Source organism: Pelobates fuscus, chromosome 11, assembly GCF_036172605.1.
Source record: "Pelobates fuscus isolate aPelFus1 chromosome 11, aPelFus1.pri, whole genome shotgun sequence".
Taxonomy (NCBI): domain Eukaryota; kingdom Metazoa; phylum Chordata; class Amphibia; order Anura; family Pelobatidae; genus Pelobates; species Pelobates fuscus.
Window position 1 is genome coordinate 115269595 of NC_086327.1, and position 19514 is coordinate 115289108.

Sequence of the window (19514 nt, forward strand, 5' to 3'; positions counted from 1 at the left end):
ATAAAATCATGTCATTATATACTGAACCATCTGTGAAAATGGTACGAGGCAGTGCTGTCCATTGGCTCCATTACTATATGTCCTATCTATTGAGCCATTGTCTATTCTCATTAGGGAAAATAAAAATATATATGGGATCAAAACAATCGACCGATACTATAAAAACTCCCTTTTTGCTGATGATGTCAATTTAAATACTTTATTCTGGTCAGTTAACTTAGATGTAATGACACAAATAAATGCTTTAAACCCACTGATTATGTATATGCTAGAAGTTTTAAAAATGCTGAAAACTAAACTTAACCTTTCAGCTTAATAAATAAATTGGCAGATCTCTTTGCTAATAAAGAATTGATTAGCTTTCTGGGTCTGCAAGATAAATACAATATACCGTATAGTGAAACTTTTCGTTACCTAAGGATTAAACACTTTCTAAATTCAAAACAGGTTATATTTGAACACCCTATTTTCGATTATTTAAATAGAGTAGATACAAAGGGCTTAATAACCCAAACTTCTAAACTTATATTAGTGTGGGATGAAGCTGACAAACTTCCATCAATAGTGAAATGGGAAAAGGATCTTAACATAAACCACACCCCATATGAATGGTATCATACTACTGTTCAATTAAAAAAAATAATTCATTGTATATCTTTGCTAGAACTTAATTTAAAGATTTTTTATAAATGGTACTTGGTTTCTTATAAATTACATAAAATGTATGAAGCTTATTCACCTATATGCTGGATATGCCAGAAAGAGATTGGTACAATATTCCATATTTGGTTTACTTGTGAGATATTAAATGATTCTAAGATACGTTTATCTTCCCTGATTTTAGACTTAACTCAAGAGATAATACTCACACCACCGCTATGTCTATTTAACTTAGATTTTCCATTAATTGAAAAGAAATGTAAATATTTAATTACACATATTATTTATGCTCTGAAGACTTTTATAGCTCGCCATTGGAAATCGACTCATCCTCCACTTTGGCAAGAAATTCTAAACCAAATAGAGTATCAATATACAATGGAATGTAACTTTATTACTACATCAGGTAAATCTGTTTCATACAAAAAATATACCAAATGATACCGCACTATCTGTTTCATATCATGATTTATGGCTCCTCTGGATAACAAACAGGAAAAATAAAAATGTATTCTAACTTAAGAATGGTTTAGTGGATAAGATAATTATCCCCCTGATTTTCTAATACAACAAGAGCTCTCTTGGATATACTGAAATCATTGCACCTGATATTGGGTCCCAAGGATTGCAGTCCTCAATATGTATGTCCTTATTCATATTGTATATTTTATTATTTATTTGGAATAAGTTCATTGCCTTAAACTCACCATATTTCTATACTAGACCTATATGAATCTACTATGCTGAATTGTAAGGAAATTTGGGATTTATTTGTATTTGTTTTTTCTATCATTGGCAATGCTGATAAAAAAAAAATAAAAAATAATAAATATAAAAAGAAAGGTCATTTACCTGTAGTGGAACTAGTTTGTACAGTTGAAGCTGAAATTCAAACAGACAAATATGTTAATAACTTAATTAAATATGCAACAGTAACAGGTAATTGTAGATACTGCTAATACTACAGATAAATTATAAAAATTAGAAATCTTTTAGCTAAATGATTCCATTTAATTACACATAATTAAAAAAATAATAATCATAATAAATATAAAAAGAAAGGTCATTTACCTGTAGTGGAACTAATTTGTACAGTTGAAGCTGAAATTCAAAGAGACAAATATGTTAATAACTTAATTTAATATGCAACAGTAACAGGTAATTGTAGATATCTCTACTACTACAGACAAATTATAAAACATTTAAAATCTTTTAGCTAAATGATTCCATTAGGGTCAGGCTTACATATTTTTGACAAATAGGGAAGCCCTTTATAAAGCTTAAATTTTTTTTATTTTATTTTTTTATTTTCCTTTTCCAGGCTTTAAAAAATGCCAAAGAAAAATCCATAATGCTTAATAAGACTTCAACCTGTTTCATCAGGTTGGGTAGTGATATGTGCGGTTGCGTCAAGGTTAGGAAAACATCATCCGCAAAAAGGCTAAGTTTATATTCTCTCGGTCCCAGTGTTACTCCATGTATGGATGGCTCTGCCCATATCTTTGCTACCAGGGGTTCAAGTGCCAAGACATAAAACATTGGGGAAAGAAGGAAACCCTGATGAGAGCCATTTGCTATATTAAACTGAGTGGAGCAGAGTCCCATAGTCATGACTCTGGCTGAAGGGTGGCTGTATAAAGCTTTCACCGTGTTTATGAATTGGTCTGTGGTGAGGTTCGGTAATGCTATGTCATTGAGATAGTCAGTTATCTCTTGCTCGGTCGGTTTGTGCATTTAGTCATGTTGTGCTAGGCTGTGGAGCTTTTCATAGCATGATGCAAAAGTGTTACTTATTTCTATTGGCGATATCACTTTTTCATTGTTAGGGATTGATGATTTACAGGATTCTATAGTTCACCTCCCTCTGCTTCACCCTTGTTGCTAGTGTTTTGCTTGCTCTATTGCCTTGTGAGTAATGAGCGGCTTTCAATCTGTAGAGATTAACCTACCTGTTATAAAGTGTGTGCTTTTAATATGTCCAGAATGTCTCTTTGTAGGGTATCTCCTGGTTAGGCTTTATTTTGTGAGATCTAATAATCATTTGTGCCAGAGCATCCATTGAGCTTGATTTTTCCGCTTTTGTTGCGATGCTCTTCGTATTAGTAGGCCTCTAAAGACCGATTTGTGTGCCTACCAGGTTTTGCTAATAGAGGTGTTTGACGTTTTGTTAATTGAGAAGAATACTCTCATTGCTACCTCGATGTCATCTGTAAAGGAGGGGTCATGTAAAAGGGATTCATTGAGTCTCCATGGGCTCTTATGTTTGTAGTCATAATTATCATTGACAGATAAAGTTATGGCCGTGTGATCAATTGATTCGACCTATGGAGCAGTCCATGATTTGGTCGAGGTGCTGTCCTTCCAAATCTATCTATTCTGGTGTATGTCTTGGGGGAGATGAAAACTTTGTGTAGTCATTCTCCTGTGAGTGGAGTCAGTGCCGCCATCCGGGCATGACTACCATGACGGTTGTCATGGGCCCGGCGGTCCTGGGGGGCACGGACTGCTCAGGGCGTCCTGGGCCCCACATTAGCTATGTGCACACAAATATAGCGTTAATCGAGAGTAGCTGGGAATTATATTTCAAGTGTGCTGGGCCCCCTGCAGAATACAGGTAGCGGGGGCTGCACCATGCCTCAGGACTTCTGACTCCAGACAATGTGATCCCCCCTCCATGGCCACAGGTAAGACACAGGGAGGGGGGAATAAATCATTACAATTAATGTAAGAAAAAGAAATACTGTAGGCTTTTCCCCCCATATTATGCAGCCCTATACATTTACACACACCATACACTATGCACTAACATTTACACACACTATACACTAACATTTACACACACTATACACTAACATTTACACACACTATGCACTAACATATACACACACTATACACTAACATTTACACACACTATACACTAATATTTACACACACTATTCACTAACATTTGCACACACTATTCACTAACATTTATGCACACTACACACTAACATTTACACACACTATTCACTAACATTTACACACACTATACACTAACATTTACACACACTATTCACTAACATTTACACACACTATACACTAAGAGGAAGAGAAGAGAGTGAACCATAATGAAGAAGTAAGATGAGCGTAGCTTCCACTTCTGTAACGCAAGTATGGGTGTCGTACCTCGGGTTAGGTACCATGTGGGAGCATGGTATTGCTTTATATTGGATTGACATGGGGGGTTTATCGGTCCATAATTTGTCTCCATGACAAGTAGCCAGCTTTTCACCTCATCTGGTACCCTTAATCGATCGTGATTGCCTAAGAGATCTTTTGATCCTCTAATATGGGCAAAGGGTTTAGAACGACGGATAACAACATATAATAACAACATTGTAGCAGGTATCGGTTATATTTCAGTAGGTAGGTTAATTTGCATAAGTAGTTTGGAACCTCCAGCTCTAAGTTGTTCATAGTCAGTGAAGGGTCTGTTGGGTGTTTTAGATGGAATAACACTAGCTGGGGCGTGTAGCAGGACAAAAAACTTTTTTCTCTCTTTTTCTCTCTCTTATTTCAATACATATGCTGTAGCTCTCAGAGATGTTCGGCAATGAGCTATAGGCATGGAAACTAGTGTATCTCTATAGGGAGATGAGTGACCAAGCTCTTATGGAGCTCCCCAATGAGGTGTATAGATACATTTCCCCCTCAGTTCCATCAGTTGTCTAAGTCTTTTCCACACAAGGAGCCCACCTACTCCCGACATTGAAGACTTAGCGTGGGGGTAGGTTTGTTCGCTGGTAGAGGGTGGAAACACCTGTACCCTGTCAGGAGGGGCATACGTTGTCATCTGGGTGGTAGCATAGTACGGTGGCTGTACGTCACTTTAGCATTAAGTGTCAGGTGTGGAATAGGGGATGCCCCCTGTTGTCATGTGGCATCTGATAGGCATTATTATTAGTGCTATAGTCACTGAGATTTGGTTATTGCTGCGCTATAACAGTGCATTTAACATATTAAAACTAAAATAAACTAAATAACTGTCACGTCCTGCTCTGTTCTGTGGAGATGTGTGGCCTTGGCTTCTAGTATCCAGTACTCTGGTTACAATTCTTGTTTAGTTTTTCTTGCAGGTAAGTGCTATATATGTCTATTTGTTGATTTAGCATATATTAGGCAGTGTAGGACCTGCCAGATATGGGTTACATTGGCGTTGTTGGCAGGCTTATGCAATGTATGATCATATAGTGTGACTAATCCCCATGATTTCCATAGGTAGCACTTAGTTATTTCTCCTCTTGTTTTGCTATGTTATCTTGTCTTGTTTTAGTTTGTATACCCAGCCCATGTACAGTCCTGTCCAGTCATGCCCATGTTATGTTCATGTTTTCCTCATGTCTTGTGTATATGTTCTGGGTTTAGCTTACTATCCTTCTCTGGTTCTGGGTTCTACTAGTTCTGTCTTGTTTCCTTGTTTGGTGCCCGGGACCCAGACACTATCCAGGTGGCGGTGCAGGACCGGGACCCAGTATGCCTGATGTTCAGAGTAAGAGTCACAGTGTGGAGGTGGATTAGCAGGGTCTGGTGCAGGGCAACCACACGCCCCCTGGTGTTGAGCACCAGCGTTTGTGCAGCCACATACCAAGACCCTGAATCAGCTTCAGCGGATACCAGGAACTAGGAGCTTGGAAATTAGCAGACCTCCCAGGAGCTGAATAGGGAGGCTCTGCAGCAAGATTGTATCCAGTACTAGAAACAAGGCAAGACTTGAGATAGGCACCAAACAAGAAAACAAGACAGAACTAGTAGAACCCAGAACCAGAGAAGGATAGTAAGCTAAACCCAGAACATATACACAAGACATTTAAGCTACTGTGGTTGAATAGCTAAGGTGTAAGGTGGAACTCACACCATGCTGACACTTCCCAGCAGTAAGTCAATGCAAGGTCTGCAGCTTGTGGGACAGAATGCCAAGCCGCAATTCTCAGGCACGCGCCTTCTTCCACTCTGGTTGGAACTAAGAGGGATCTTTAGGTTCTTCCTCCCTTCTTCCAGGGATGAAATGGTGTGTAGTGTCCCATTCCTGAGGATAAGCAAGCAAATAGGGTGACCCCAGTGTTAGGACACATTCTGCAGACGGAAAGCATTGGTGACTTCTTTGTATTCCTGCCATTTCTGGAGGGTGAGTGCAGAAAGGTCGGTGAAGAGCTGTACAGAGCGGTATTGGTCGGGGACGTCCTTGCGTTATCTGGAGGCCTTCATTATTGCTTTCTTTGCGTGGAAGTAATTCATGTGGGAAAGTACATCCCTGGGTGCCTCCTCTGGCAGAAACTTTGGTTTTGCAACTCTGCATGCTCGGTCCATTGGTAAAAAGATCAGGGGTCAAGGTTTTAACCACTTAACGCCGTTACGGCGTTCTATGCCGTCCTGCATTTAAAGGGCTTTAAAGCCGTTGTGGCGGCATAGAACGCCGTAAAGGCTTGAAGCCCCAGGAGGTGAGATTTATTCAATCCTCTTCTGGAGGGCTGCCTCACAAATGAGGCCCCCGGGGGCTATGTGACCGCTGTCAAAGAGCGATCACATGGCCCCATATAGCTGGCTGTGGATCTGCCAGCAGGGGGACTGTCTGAAATGTCAGACAGTCCCCCTGCTGGTAGGAGGTGTAAGAAAAAAGTCACAAACACTGCCCAAATAGTATATGAACGCTAAATTTGGCCAGTGTTTGTGACTAAGTGGCTACTAAAAAAGACTAAACATATCCCACTTTCAATACCTTGGCTTGTCTACTTTTTCAAATGGTATGCCATTAAGGAGGTAATTCTCATTCCTGGGCTACCACAACGTCTCAAAGGTAACATTACTAATCTGGCAAATTTCAATTTGAAAATGGAACATTCTATATTTGACCCTGTAACTTTCCAAAACACCATAAACCTGTTAATGGGGGGTACTGTTGTACTCGTGAGACAGCGCTGATTACACATATGTGCATTGTTTTGCAGTAAAACCTAACAGTATTATGACATTCACAACTAAAATGTCAGATGGAAATACAAATTTTAAAAAAAATATTATTTTCTCACATTTTTTTAAATTTTATGCATAATAAATTATGTTCCATATATGAATAGTTAATGATAAATTAAAGCCCTGTTTCTCCTGAACAAAATGATATATAATAAGTGTGGGTGCATATAATATGAAAGAGGGGAACTACGGGTGAACAGACATATAGCGCAAATTCCAGTTTTTGTTTACATTTTGTTTTGATCAGAACGTGTACTATTGACTCCGTCCTGAAGGGGTTAAAGTATCCCATTAGATATTCCATAAGGTCAGGTTGTTTCACTGCTTCTAGGATGCCTTGCAGCCTTATATTTTGCCTTCTGGACCAGTCTTTGAGGTTCATTAATTTAGTGTTTTGTGCGCTTCTGCGTATTCACCCATGCAGTTTCCATGCACGGACTTCGGTCTCCCAAATCTTGCACATCTTCCCTGAGGTCTGATATTGACCTATTGAAGTTGAGTCATTTGTCGGACATTACATCCAGGCACTCTTGTAGTATGTCTTGTGTGACAGGCAAGCCTCTGGTCGTTGTGGGGCCTGATAGTGGCAGGGTGTCATCTTGCTCTTTGTTTTGAGAGTTAGGAAGTTTTGGCGGCTGATTAACCCACTTTTCTCACCTTTTTTAGGGTGCTTCTTCCCATTGTTCTAAGCCATCTTGGGGGATAACTTTAAATGTTTTTTTCTGGTCAATATCGCTGTTTAGTCGCTGTATGGGCCGATATAGGATGGAGCTGCACTCACTTGCGAACGTCCGCACCATCAGCCAGGCCATGCCCCAAGTTTTCATTTATTAAGCTCCAAAAATTGCCAAAGAAAAATCTATAATGCTTAATACGACTTAAAGATAAAAAATATGCAAAAAATTCTAATCCGAAAAAATCATTTCAACTTTACTCTTAAAAGGGCTCTAAGCAGATTAAGGTTTCAAAGTAGGAACAGCCTTTATAAAGTTCCCACACTTCTCCTGTCCGTCTCTGGCTAACTCACAATATAACAATTCTGTATCAAACATATACATTAAAAAGGATGTTTTGTTACCTGTAGTGGCACCAGTTAGTGTAGTTGATGCTGAAATTCAAAGCAACAAATATGTTAATGATTTATTTTAATATGCAACCATAACAGGTAACAGTAGATTCTGCTACTACAACAGACAGATTATAAAATGCCAAAGGCCAAAGTATTCCACTATGGGCAGACTGACAAATAGTAACTAAAGGGGAATTCCATTCCAAGGCCAATATATCTTACATTACTGTAAAAAAATTGATGCTTTTCAAAACTTCATTTTAAAGTCTGCAAGAAAAGGTCAAAGAAAAATCTAACGTATACAAGGAGATTTAAAAAAAAACCGCACAATTTGGAAAAATTGCCCAGTCTCCACCCCCCCCCCCCTCAAAAAAAAATATATAATCTAGCCAAATAAAAACAAATGCCTACCAGTGAGAGCACCACACAGGCTGAAGTTTTAAACCAGTGGTTTGAAGAAGGAAGATTTGTGATGATTTAAAATATTTGTCTTTCTTTTTTTAATGTTAACGGAAATTATACAATCTGTCAATAAAATTCTTAAAATCTGTATCAAACTTATACATCAAAAGAAAGGATATTTTGTTACCTGTAGTGGCACCAGTTGGTGTAGTTGAAGCTGAAATTCAAAGAGACACATGTTCTCAATGATTCAATGTAATATGCAACAGTAATAGGTAATTGTAGATAGTTCTAATACTAGAGACAAGTTATACAATGCAGAAGGCTATTAAAAAAGGAATTAAAAAAATCCTTTTGTATTTACAAATACATACTGTGCAAAGGGTAATTTCCTTTTCCTTTTTTTAAATGTTGTCACTTGCACTGCACCATGTAGGTGAATGTGATCATTGCTTATTAATTTCTGCATTCTGAGAAACTGTATAAACATATACATTAAAACAGGATATTGTGATACCTGTAGTGGCAGCAGTTAGTGTAGTTGAAGCTGAAATTCAAAGCAACAAATAGGTTAATGATTCATTTTAATATGCAACAGTAACAGGTAACTGTAGATTCTGCTAATACTAAAGGCAGATTCTAAAATGCAGAAGGCCAAAGTATTCCACTATGGGCAGACTGACAAATTGTAACTAAAGGGGAATTCCATTACAAGGCCAATTTATCTACATTACTGTAAAAAAAATAGTTGATGCTTTTCAAAACGTCATTTTAAAATCTGCAAAAAAAGGTCAAAGAAAAATCTAACATATACAAAGAGATTTACAAATAAAAAACGCACAATTTTTACAAAATATCCCCCACCCCCCAAAACATATCTAGCTTAAAAAAACAAATCCCTTCCAGTGAGGGCACCGCACAGGCTGAAGTTTCAAACCAGGGGTTTGAAGAAGGAAGATTTGTGATGATTTAAAATATTTATCTTTCTTTTTTCAATGTTAATGGATCTCAAATTATACAATCTGTCAATAAAATTCGTAACATCTGTATCAAACTTATACATCAAAAGAAAGGATATTTTGTTACCTGTAGTGGCACCAGTTTGTGAAGTTGAAGCTGAAATTCAAAGAGACACATGTTCTCAATGATTCAATGTAATATGCAACAGTAATAGGTAATTGTAGATAGTTCTAATACTAGAGACAAGTTATAAAATTCAGAAGGCTATCAGTTAAAGTATTCCATTATGGGCAGGCTGACAAATTGTGACAAAAGGGAAATTTGGTTACAAGGCAGTTACATGTAAAAATAGTTGATGCTTTTCATCAGATGTTTTTTTTCAAATCTTTATTTTACATTATCCAAAAAATGCCTAAGAGAAATCCAAAGTTTTCAAATAGATTTAAAAACAAAAACTGCACAATTTTAAAATATTAGAAAAACTGAATTAGAATCGTGCCACAAAATGTATTCCATCTTCAATCACTGAGGGCACCACACATACTGAAGTGTCAAACTGAGAAAGATCGATATATAATGGACTTTTCACACATTGAATTTCAGTCAGAACAATCTGATTGGAAGCATCATCTCTCATGAGAGTAGTACTGTAATGCATTACCAAGCAAATCTTATGTGAGATGAGACTTTTCTCTCAAAGCGCTTTGTTTTGTTTCCTATCCAACCAGTCAGAATAATCTGACTGCTATTTTGAATAGAGGGATGCTATATTAAAGTCCTATCCTGCTCTGACACTTCAATATGTGCAAAACACTGCACATACAAACTCCACGACACATAACCCCTTCAAATCAGTGAAGAAGGTTTAAAAAGGAAGACTTGTGAGCGTGTCAAATATTTCTCTTACAGTTATTTCAGATTTATTGCACCCCTGACTATTATTAGTGTTATTTACACCATGCGAGTGACATAGATAAGAAAATGTATTGTTGATATTGAAATTTAATTTAAACAAAATACCAACAAAACATTTTATATGATGCAAAATCAAAAACAAGTTATTTATTGCATAGATTTTAATTTCAATGCTTAAGTGAAAAAATTGGTAAGAATGAAATATGTTACATTTTTGTATTTTAGATGTATTAAGCCCGATCACTACTATAATATTTTCTCTTACTCTTTAGATCATTTAGCTGTATCAATGTAAAGATAACAGTGATTTCTCGTAAAGACAAAACAAAACCTTATATGCAAAACAAAATCACAAATTTATCATTTGAATCATACATTTTACTTTAAATATCAAAGTGAGCATGATGGATCTCAGTTTATACAATATGTGTCAATAACAGTCTGAAAATATCCACTCAAGATATATCTTCAAAAAAATAGATCAAAGGTAAAAAAGTTTTTTTTTTTTTTTGAGGAATTATAGGAATCATTTTATATTTACAAATACATATTGTGCAATGGGTAATTTCCAAGGTGCATGCACCTTGTTGTGTATGTGATCATTGGTTATTATGTTTTTGCATTCTGAAAAACTGTATCAAACATGTGCATCAAAAGAAATGTTTTGTTACCTGTAGTTGTAGCATCTGAAGTTGAAGCTGAAATTCAAAAATACAAATATGCTAATGATTCAATGTAATATTTAACAGCAATAGGTAAATGGAGATAGTTCTAACACAACAGACACATTTTAAAATGCAGAAGGTTATCAGCTGAAATATTCCATTATGGACAGGCTTACAAATTGTGTCAAAAGGGAAAGTCCTTTACAAGGATATTATATCTTACATAAATGGAAAAATAATTGATGCTTTTCATCACATGTTTTTTCAAATCTTCATTTTCCATTCTCAAAAAAATCCAAAGTATGCAAAGAAATGTAAAAACAAAAATCACACACATTTTAAAATATTGGAGAAAAAAATGTAAATCTTGCCAAAATATATTTTCCATCTTCGATCATCGAGGGCACCAAACAGACTGAAGTATCAAACTGGGAAAGATCAATATAATGGACTTCTCAAACATTGACTTTTAGTCAGACCAATTGAGATTGGTTGGTTTGGAAGCTTTGTTTTTCATGAGAGTAGAACTGCAATGCATTACCAAGCAAATCTCATGCAAGGTGAAACTTTCCTCTCAAAGCGCTCTGTTTAGCTGCCAATCTAAACAATCCGAATAATATGACTGCTATTTTAAATACAGGAATGCAATATTAAAGTCCTCTCCTGCTATGACAATTCAATCTGTGCAAAACACTGCACATAAAGACTCCATACCACCTGACCACTTCAAATCAGTGAAGAAAGCTTGAAGAAGGAAGACTTGTGATGGTATGCAATATCGTGATGAGATACTGTTGAGGGGAGTGGGCCCTTTCAACCTAGATGGCGATACAATGGAGTCCTGGCTGAACATGTGAGTACTGTTCTTTCATTTTCTTTTTTTTGTGTGTTTTAATTTTATTGAGCCCTGTCACTATTATAATTCTTCATTTTACTCTGTAGATCATTTAGATGTATAAAAATGTAAAGATAACAGTGGAATTTAATAAAAGAAAAAGCAAAATGTTTTATGCAGTACAAAAGATTACAAATAAATGATTTGAATCATACATTTTACTTAAAATATCTAAGTTAGCATAATGGATCTCAATTTATAAAATATGTGTCAATAACATTCGGAAAATCTAACAACAAGATGTCTTCAAAAAATTGAACAAAGGTCAAAAAGCGTTATTTTTTTGAGGAATTAAAAAAAATCAATTTGTATTTACAAATACATATTGTGCAAAGGGTAATTTCCTTTTCATTTTTTTAAATGTTGTCACTTGCACTGCACCATGTAGGTGAATGTGATCATTGCTTATTAACCCCTTAAGGACACATGACGGAAATATTCCATCATGATTCCCTTTTATTCAACAAGTTGTGTCCTTAAGGGGTTAATTTCTGCATTCTGAGAAACTGTATCAACATATACATTGAAACAGGATATTGTGTTACCTGTAGTGGCAACAGTTAGTGTAGATGAAGCTGAAATTCAAAGCAACAAATATGTTAATGATTCATTTTAATATGCAACAGTAACAGGTAACTGTAGATTCTGCTAATACTAAAGGCAGATTATAAAATGCAGAAGGCCAAAGTATTCCACTATGGGCAGACTGACAAATTGTAACTAAAGGGGAATTCCATTACAAGGCCAATTTATCTTACATTACTGTAAAAAAATAGTTGATGCTTTTCATAACGTCATTTTAAAATCTGCAAAAAAGGTCAAAGAAAAATCTAACATATACAAAGAGATTTACAAATAAAAAACACACAATTTTTAAAAAATTTCCCCCACCCCTCAAAACATATCTAGCCTCAAAAAAACAAATCCCTTCCAGTGAGGGCACCGCACAGGCTGAAGTTTCAAACCAGGGGTTTGAAGAAGGAAGATTTGTGATGATTTAAAATATGTATCTTTCTTTTTTCAATGTTAATGGATCTCAAATTATACAATCAGTCAATAAAATTCTTAAAATCTGTAGCTGTAGTGGCAGCAGTTTGTGTAGTTGAAGCTGAAATTCAAAGAGACACATGTTCTCAATGATTCAATGTAATATGCAACAGTAATAGGTAATTGTAGATAGTTCTAATACTAGAGACAAGTTATAAAATGCAGAAGGCTATCAGTTAAAATATTCCATTATGGGCAGGCTGACAAATTGTGACAAAAGGGAAAGTCCATTACAAGGCCGTTATATCTTACATACATAGAAAAATAGTTGATGCTTTTCATCACATGTTTTTTCAAATCTTTATTTTACATTCTCCAAAAAAAAAAATCTAAAGTATGCAAGGAAATTTAAAAACAAAAATCAGACAATTTGTAAAAAAATATTTGAGAGAAAAATTAAAATCTTGCCAAAAAATATTTTCCAACTTCGATCATTGAGGGCATCACACAGACTGAAGTTTTAAATTGGGAAAGATCGACATAATGGACTTCTCAAACACTAAATTTTAAGCAGACCAATCTGATATTTGGTTTGGAAGCAATGTTTCTCATGATTGTAGCACTGTAATGCTTTACCAAGCAAATCTCATGCAAGGTGAGACTTTCCTCTCAAAGCGCACTGTTTAGCATCTCATCCAACCAATCATAAAAATATGACTGCTATTTTAAATACAGGAATGCAATATTAAAGTCATCTGCTGTTATGACACTTCAATCTGTGCAAAACACTGTACATAAAGACTCCACACCACATGACCCCTTCAAATCAGTGAAGAAGACTTGAAGAAGTAAGATATGGGATGGTATGCAATATCGTGATGAGATACTGCTGAGCGGAGTGGGCCATTTCAACTTAGATGGCTCTACAATGGAGTCCTGGCTAAAAATGTGAGTACTTTTCTTTTTTTGTATTTTAGATTTATTGAGCCCTGTCACTATTATAATTCTTAATCTTACTATGTGGATGATTTAGATGTATAAATGTCAAGATAATAGTAATATTTGATAAAAGAAAAAGAAAAACATTTTATGGAGGACAAATCATTACAAATATATGATTTGAATCATACATTGTACTTTAAATATCTAAGTTAGCATGATGGATCTCAATTTATACAATATGTTTCAATAAAATTCTGAAAATCTCCACACAAGATATGTCAACAACAAAAAATGATCAAAGATGAAACAAGTGTTATTTTTTTTGAAGAATTAGAGGAATCCTTTTGTATTTACAAATACATATTGTGCAAATGGTAATTTCCTTTTCCTTTTATAAGTGTTGTCACTTGCAGTGCACCTTGTACTTAAATGTGATCATTGGTTGTTAATTTCTGTATTCTGAGAAACTTAATCAAACATATACATCAAAAGAAAGGTTTTGTTACCTGTAGTTGCAGTATCTGAAGTTGAAGCTGAAATTCAAAGATACAAATATGCTAATGATTTAATTTACTATTTAACAGCAATAGGTAAATGTAGATAGTTCTAATACTACAGACTAATTACAAAATGCAGAAGACTATCATCTAAAATATTCCATTATGGACAGGCTTACAAATTGTAACAAAATGAAAAGTCCATTACAGAGCCATTCTATCTTACATACATTGAAAAATAGTTGATGCTTTTCATCACATGTTTTTTTCAAATCTTCATTTAACCTTCTCCAAAATAAAAATCCAAAGTATGCAAGAAAATTTAAAAACAAAACAAAAATCACACAATTTGTAAAACAATATTTGAGAGAAAAATGTAAATCTTGCCAAAACATATATTCCATATTCGATCATCGAGGGCACCACACAGACTGAAGTTTCATACTAGGACAGATCGACATAATGGACTTCTCAAACATTGAATTTTATTCAGACCAATCTGATTGGTTGGTTTGGAAGCTTCACCTAACATGAGAATAGTACTGCAATGCATTGCCAAGCAAATCTCATGCAAGGTGAGACTTTTCTCTCAAAGTGCTCTGTTTAACTTCCTATCCAACCAATCAGAATAATATGACTGCTATGTTAAATAGAGAAATGCAATATTAAAGTCCTATTCTGCTATGACACTTCAATATGTGCAGAACACTTTGCATACGGATTCTACATCACATGATCCCTTCAAATCAGTGAAGAAGGCTTGAAAAATGAAGATTTGTGATGGTATGCAATATAGCGATGAGATACTGCTGAACGGAGAGGGCCCTTTCCACCTAGATGGCTCTACAATGGAGTCCTTGCTGAATATGTGAGTTCTGTTCTTTCTTTTTAGTATTTTAGTTTTATTGAGCCCTGTCACTATTCTAATTCTTACTCTGTGGATCATTCAGATGTATAAATGTGAAGATATTAGTAACATTTGATAAAAGAAAAAGCTAAATGTTTTATGCAGTACAAAACATTACAATATATGATTTAAATCATACATTTTACTTTAAATATCTAATTTAGCATGATGAATCTCAATGTATATGATTTGTGTCAATAAAATGAAAAAATGAAAATCTCCACACAAGATATGTCAACAACAAAAAATTATCAAAGCTCAAAAAAGTGTTGGTTTTTCTTTTGAGGAGTTAAAGGAATAATTTTATATTTACAAATACATATTGTGCAAAAGGTAATTTCCTTTTATAAGTGTTGTCACTTGCACTGCACCTTGTGGGTGAATGTGATCATTGGTTATTAATTTCTGCATTCTGAGAAAATGTATCAAACATATGCATCAAAAGAAATGTTTTGTTACCTGTACTTGCAGTATCTGAAGTTGAAGCTGGAATTCAAAGATACAAATATGCTAATGATTTAATTTAATATTCAACAGCAATAGGTAAATGTAGATAGTTTTAATAATACAGACTAATTATAAAATGCAGAAGACTAGCAGCTAAATATTCCATTATGGACAGGCTTACAATTTGTGACAAAAGGGAAAGTCCATTACAGAGCCATTATATCTTACATACATAGAAAAATAGTTGATGCTTTTCATCACATGTTTTTTCAAATCTTCATTTTACATTCTCCAAAAAAAAAAAAATCTACAGTATGCAAGGAAATTTAAAAACAAAAATCATACAATTTGTCAAACAATATTTGAGAGAAAAATTAAAATTTTGCCAAAAACATATTTTCCAACTTCGATCATTGAGGGCATCACACAGACTGAAGTTTCAAATTGGGAAAGATCGACATAATGGACTTCTCAAACACTGATTTTTAGTCAGACCAATCTGATATTTGGTTTGGATGCATTGTTTCTCATGATTATAGCACTGTAATGCTTTACCAAGAAAATCTCATGCAAGGTGAGACTTTCCTCTCAAAGCACACTGTTTAGCATCTCATCCAACCAATCAGAAAAATATGACTGCTATTTTAAAGACAGGAATGCAATATTAAAGTCATCTGCTTCTATGACACTTCAATCTTTGCAAAACACTGTACATAAAGACTCCACACCACATGACCCCTTCAAATCAGTGAAGAAGGCTTGAAGAAGGAAGACTTGTGATGGTATGCAATATCGTGATGAGATACTGCTGAGCGGAGTGGGCCCTTTCCACTTAGATGGCTCTACAATGGAGTCCTGGCTAAAAATGTGAGTACTCTTCTTTTTTTGTATTTTAGATTTATTGAGCCCTGTCACTATTCTAATTCTTAATCTTACTATGTGGATCATTTAGATGTATAAATGTCAAGATAATAGTAACATTTGATAAAAGAAAAAGCAAAACATTTTATGCAGGACAAATCATTACAAACATATGATTTGAATCATACATTTTACTTTAAATATCTAAGTTAGCATCATGGATATCAATTTATACAATATGTGTCAATAACATTCGGAAATTCTCCCCACAAGATATGTCTTCAAAAAATTGAAAAAAGGTCAAAAAGCGTTATTTTTTTAAGGAATTTAAAAAAATCCTTTTATATTTACAAATACATATTGTGCAAAAGGTAATTTCCTTTTATAAGTGTTGTCATTTGCACTGCACCTTGTGGGTGAATGTGATCATTGGTTATTAATTTCTGCATTCTGAGAAACTGTATTAAACATATGCATCAAAAGAAATGTTTTGTTACCTGTAGTTGCAGTATCTGAAGTTGAAGCTGGAATTCAAAGATACAAATATGCTAATGATTTAATTTAATATTCAACAGCAATAGGTAAATGTAGATAGTTTTAATAATACAGACTAATTATAAAATGCAGAAGACTAGCAGCTAAATATTCCATTATGGACAGGCTTACACTTTGTGACAAAAGGTAAAGTCCATTACAGAGCCATTCTATCTTACATACATAGAAAAATTGTTGATGCTTTTCATCACATGTTTTTTCAAATCTTCATTTTACATTCTCCAAAAAAAAAAAATCTAAAGTATGCAAGGAAATTTAAAAACAAAAATCACACAATTTGTAAAACAATATTTGAGAGAAAAATAAAAATTTTGCCAAAACATATTTTCCAACTTAGATCTTTGAGGGCATCACACAGACTGAAGTTTCAAATTGGGAAAGATCGACATAATGGACTTCTCAAACACTGCATTTTAGTCAGACCAATCTGATATTTGGTTTGGAAGCAATGTTTCTCATGATTGTAGCACTGTAATGCTTTACCAAGCAAATCTCATGCAAGGTGAGACTTTCCTCTCAGAGCCCTCTGTTTAGCTTCTCATCCAAGCAATCAGAAAAATATGACTGCTATTTTAAATACAGGAATTAAATATTAAAGTCATCTGCTTCTATGACACTTAAATATGTGCAAAACACTGCACATAAAGACTCCACACCACATGACCCCTTCAAATCAGTGAAGAAGGCTTGAAGAAGGAAGATATGTGATGGTATGCAATATCGCGATGAGATACTGCTGAGCGGAGTGGGCCATTTCAACTGAATGGCTCTATGATGGAGTCCTGGCTAAACATGTGAGTAGTTTTCCTTTTTTGTACTTTAGATTTATTGAGCCCTGTCACTATTATAATTCTTAATCTTACTATGTGGATGATTTAGATGTATAAATGTCAAGATAACAGTAACATATGATAAAAGAAAAAGCAAAACATTTTATGGAGGACAAATCATTACAAATATATGATTTGAATCATACATTGTACTTTAAATATCTAAGTTAGCATGATGGATCTCAATTTATACAATATGTGTCAATAAAATGAAAAAATGAAAATCTCCACACAAGATATGTCAACAACAAAAAATTATCAAAGGTGAAACAAGTGTTATTTTTTTTGAAGAATTAGAGGAATCCTTTTGTATTTACAAATACATATTGTGCAAATGGTAATTTCCTTTTTCTTTTATAAGTGTTGTCACTTGCAGTGCACCTTGTACTTAAATGTGATCGTTGGTTGTTAATTTCTGTATTCTGAGAAACTGTATTAAACATATACATCAAAAGAAAGGTTTTGTTACCTGTAGTTGCCGTATCTGAAGTTGAAGCTGAAATTCAAAGATACAAATATGCTAATGATTCGATTTACTATTTAACAGCAATAGGTAAATGTAGATAGTTCTAATACTACAGACTAATTATAAAATGCAGAAGACTATCATCTAAAATATTCCATTATGGACAGGCTTACAAATTGTAACAAAATGAAAAGTCCATTACAAAGACATTATATCTTACATACATTGAAAAATAGTTGATGCTTTTCACATTTTTTTTCAAATCTTCATTTTACCTTCTCCAAAATAAAAATCCAAAGTATGCAAGGAAATTTCAAAACAAAAATCACACAATTTGTAAAACAATATTTGAGAGAAAAATGTAAATCTTGCCAAAACATATATTCCATATTCGATCATCGAGGGCACCACACAGACTGAAGTTTCATACTGGAACAGATCGACATAATTGACTTCTCAAACATTTAATTTTATTCAGACCAATCTGATTGGTTGGTTTGGAAGCTTCCCCTAACATGAGAATAGTACTGCAATGCATTGCCAAGCAAATCTCATGCAAGGTGAGACTATTCTCTCAAAGCGCTCTGTTTAGCTTCTCATCCAAACAATCAGAAAAATATGACTGCTATCTTAAATACAGGAATGCAATATTAAAGTAATCTGCTGCTATGACACTTCTATATGTGCAAAACAATGTACATAAAGACTCCACACCACATGACCCTTCAAATCAGTAATAAAAGCTTGAAGAAGGAAGACTTGTGATGGTATGCAATATCGTGATGAGATACTGGTGAGTGGAGTGGGCCCTTTCCACTTAGATGGCTCTACGATAGAGTCCTGGCTAAATATGTGAGTACTCTTCTTTTTTTGTATTTTAGATTTATTGAGCCCAGTCACTATTCTAATTCTTAATCTTACTATGCAGATCATTTAGTTGTTAAGATGTCAAGATAACAGTAACATATGATAAAAGAAAAAGCAAAACATTTTATGCAATACAAATCATTTCAAATATGCGATTTGAGTCATATATTTTACTTTAAATATCTAAGTTAGCATGATGGATCTCAATTTATACAATATGTGTCAATAACATTCTGAAAATCTCTCTACAAGATATGTCTTAAAAAAAATGAACAAAGGTAAAAAAAAGTGTTATTTTTTTAAGGAATTAAAAAAATCCTTTTATATTTACAAATAAATATTGTGCAAATGGTAATTTCCTTTTCCTTTTATAAGTGTTGTCCCTTGCATTGCACCTTGTAGGTGAATGTGATCATTGGTTATTAATTTTTGCATTCTGAGAAACTGTATCAAACATGTGCATCAAAAGAAAGGTTTTGTTACCTGTAGTTGCAGTATCTGAAATTCAAAGATACAAATATGATAATTGTTTAATTTAATACGCAAGAGCAATAGGTAAATGTAGATAGTTCTAATACTA

General features: G+C 34.3%; 1 protein-coding gene and 1 long non-coding RNA gene across 2 annotated transcripts in view; both read right to left on the bottom strand.

Annotated features, from left to right (window-relative positions):
• LOC134576959 (mucin-22-like) overlaps positions 1-9758 on the bottom strand; it is a 44279-nt gene extending 34521 nt beyond the window's left edge. The window contains exons 1-4 of the mRNA XM_063435620.1: positions 9692-9758; positions 8658-8687; positions 8328-8357; positions 7748-7777 (exon numbers count right to left, since the gene is read on the bottom strand). Of these exons, the coding sequence (XP_063291690.1) occupies positions 7748-7777; positions 8328-8357; positions 8658-8687; positions 9692-9758 (157 nt within the window). The remainder of the gene's footprint in view (positions 1-7747; positions 7778-8327; positions 8358-8657; positions 8688-9691) is intronic.
• Positions 9759-10701: 943 nt separating this feature from the next.
• Positions 10702-16824, bottom strand: LOC134577542 (uncharacterized). Its single transcript, XR_010086038.1, has 4 exons — positions 16714-16824; positions 15368-15394; positions 14011-14037; positions 10702-10713 (listed from the first exon to the last, which is right to left on the bottom strand). It is a non-coding gene; the product is annotated as an uncharacterized LOC134577542 (long non-coding RNA).
• Between the last annotated feature and the right edge of the window lie 2690 nt (positions 16825-19514).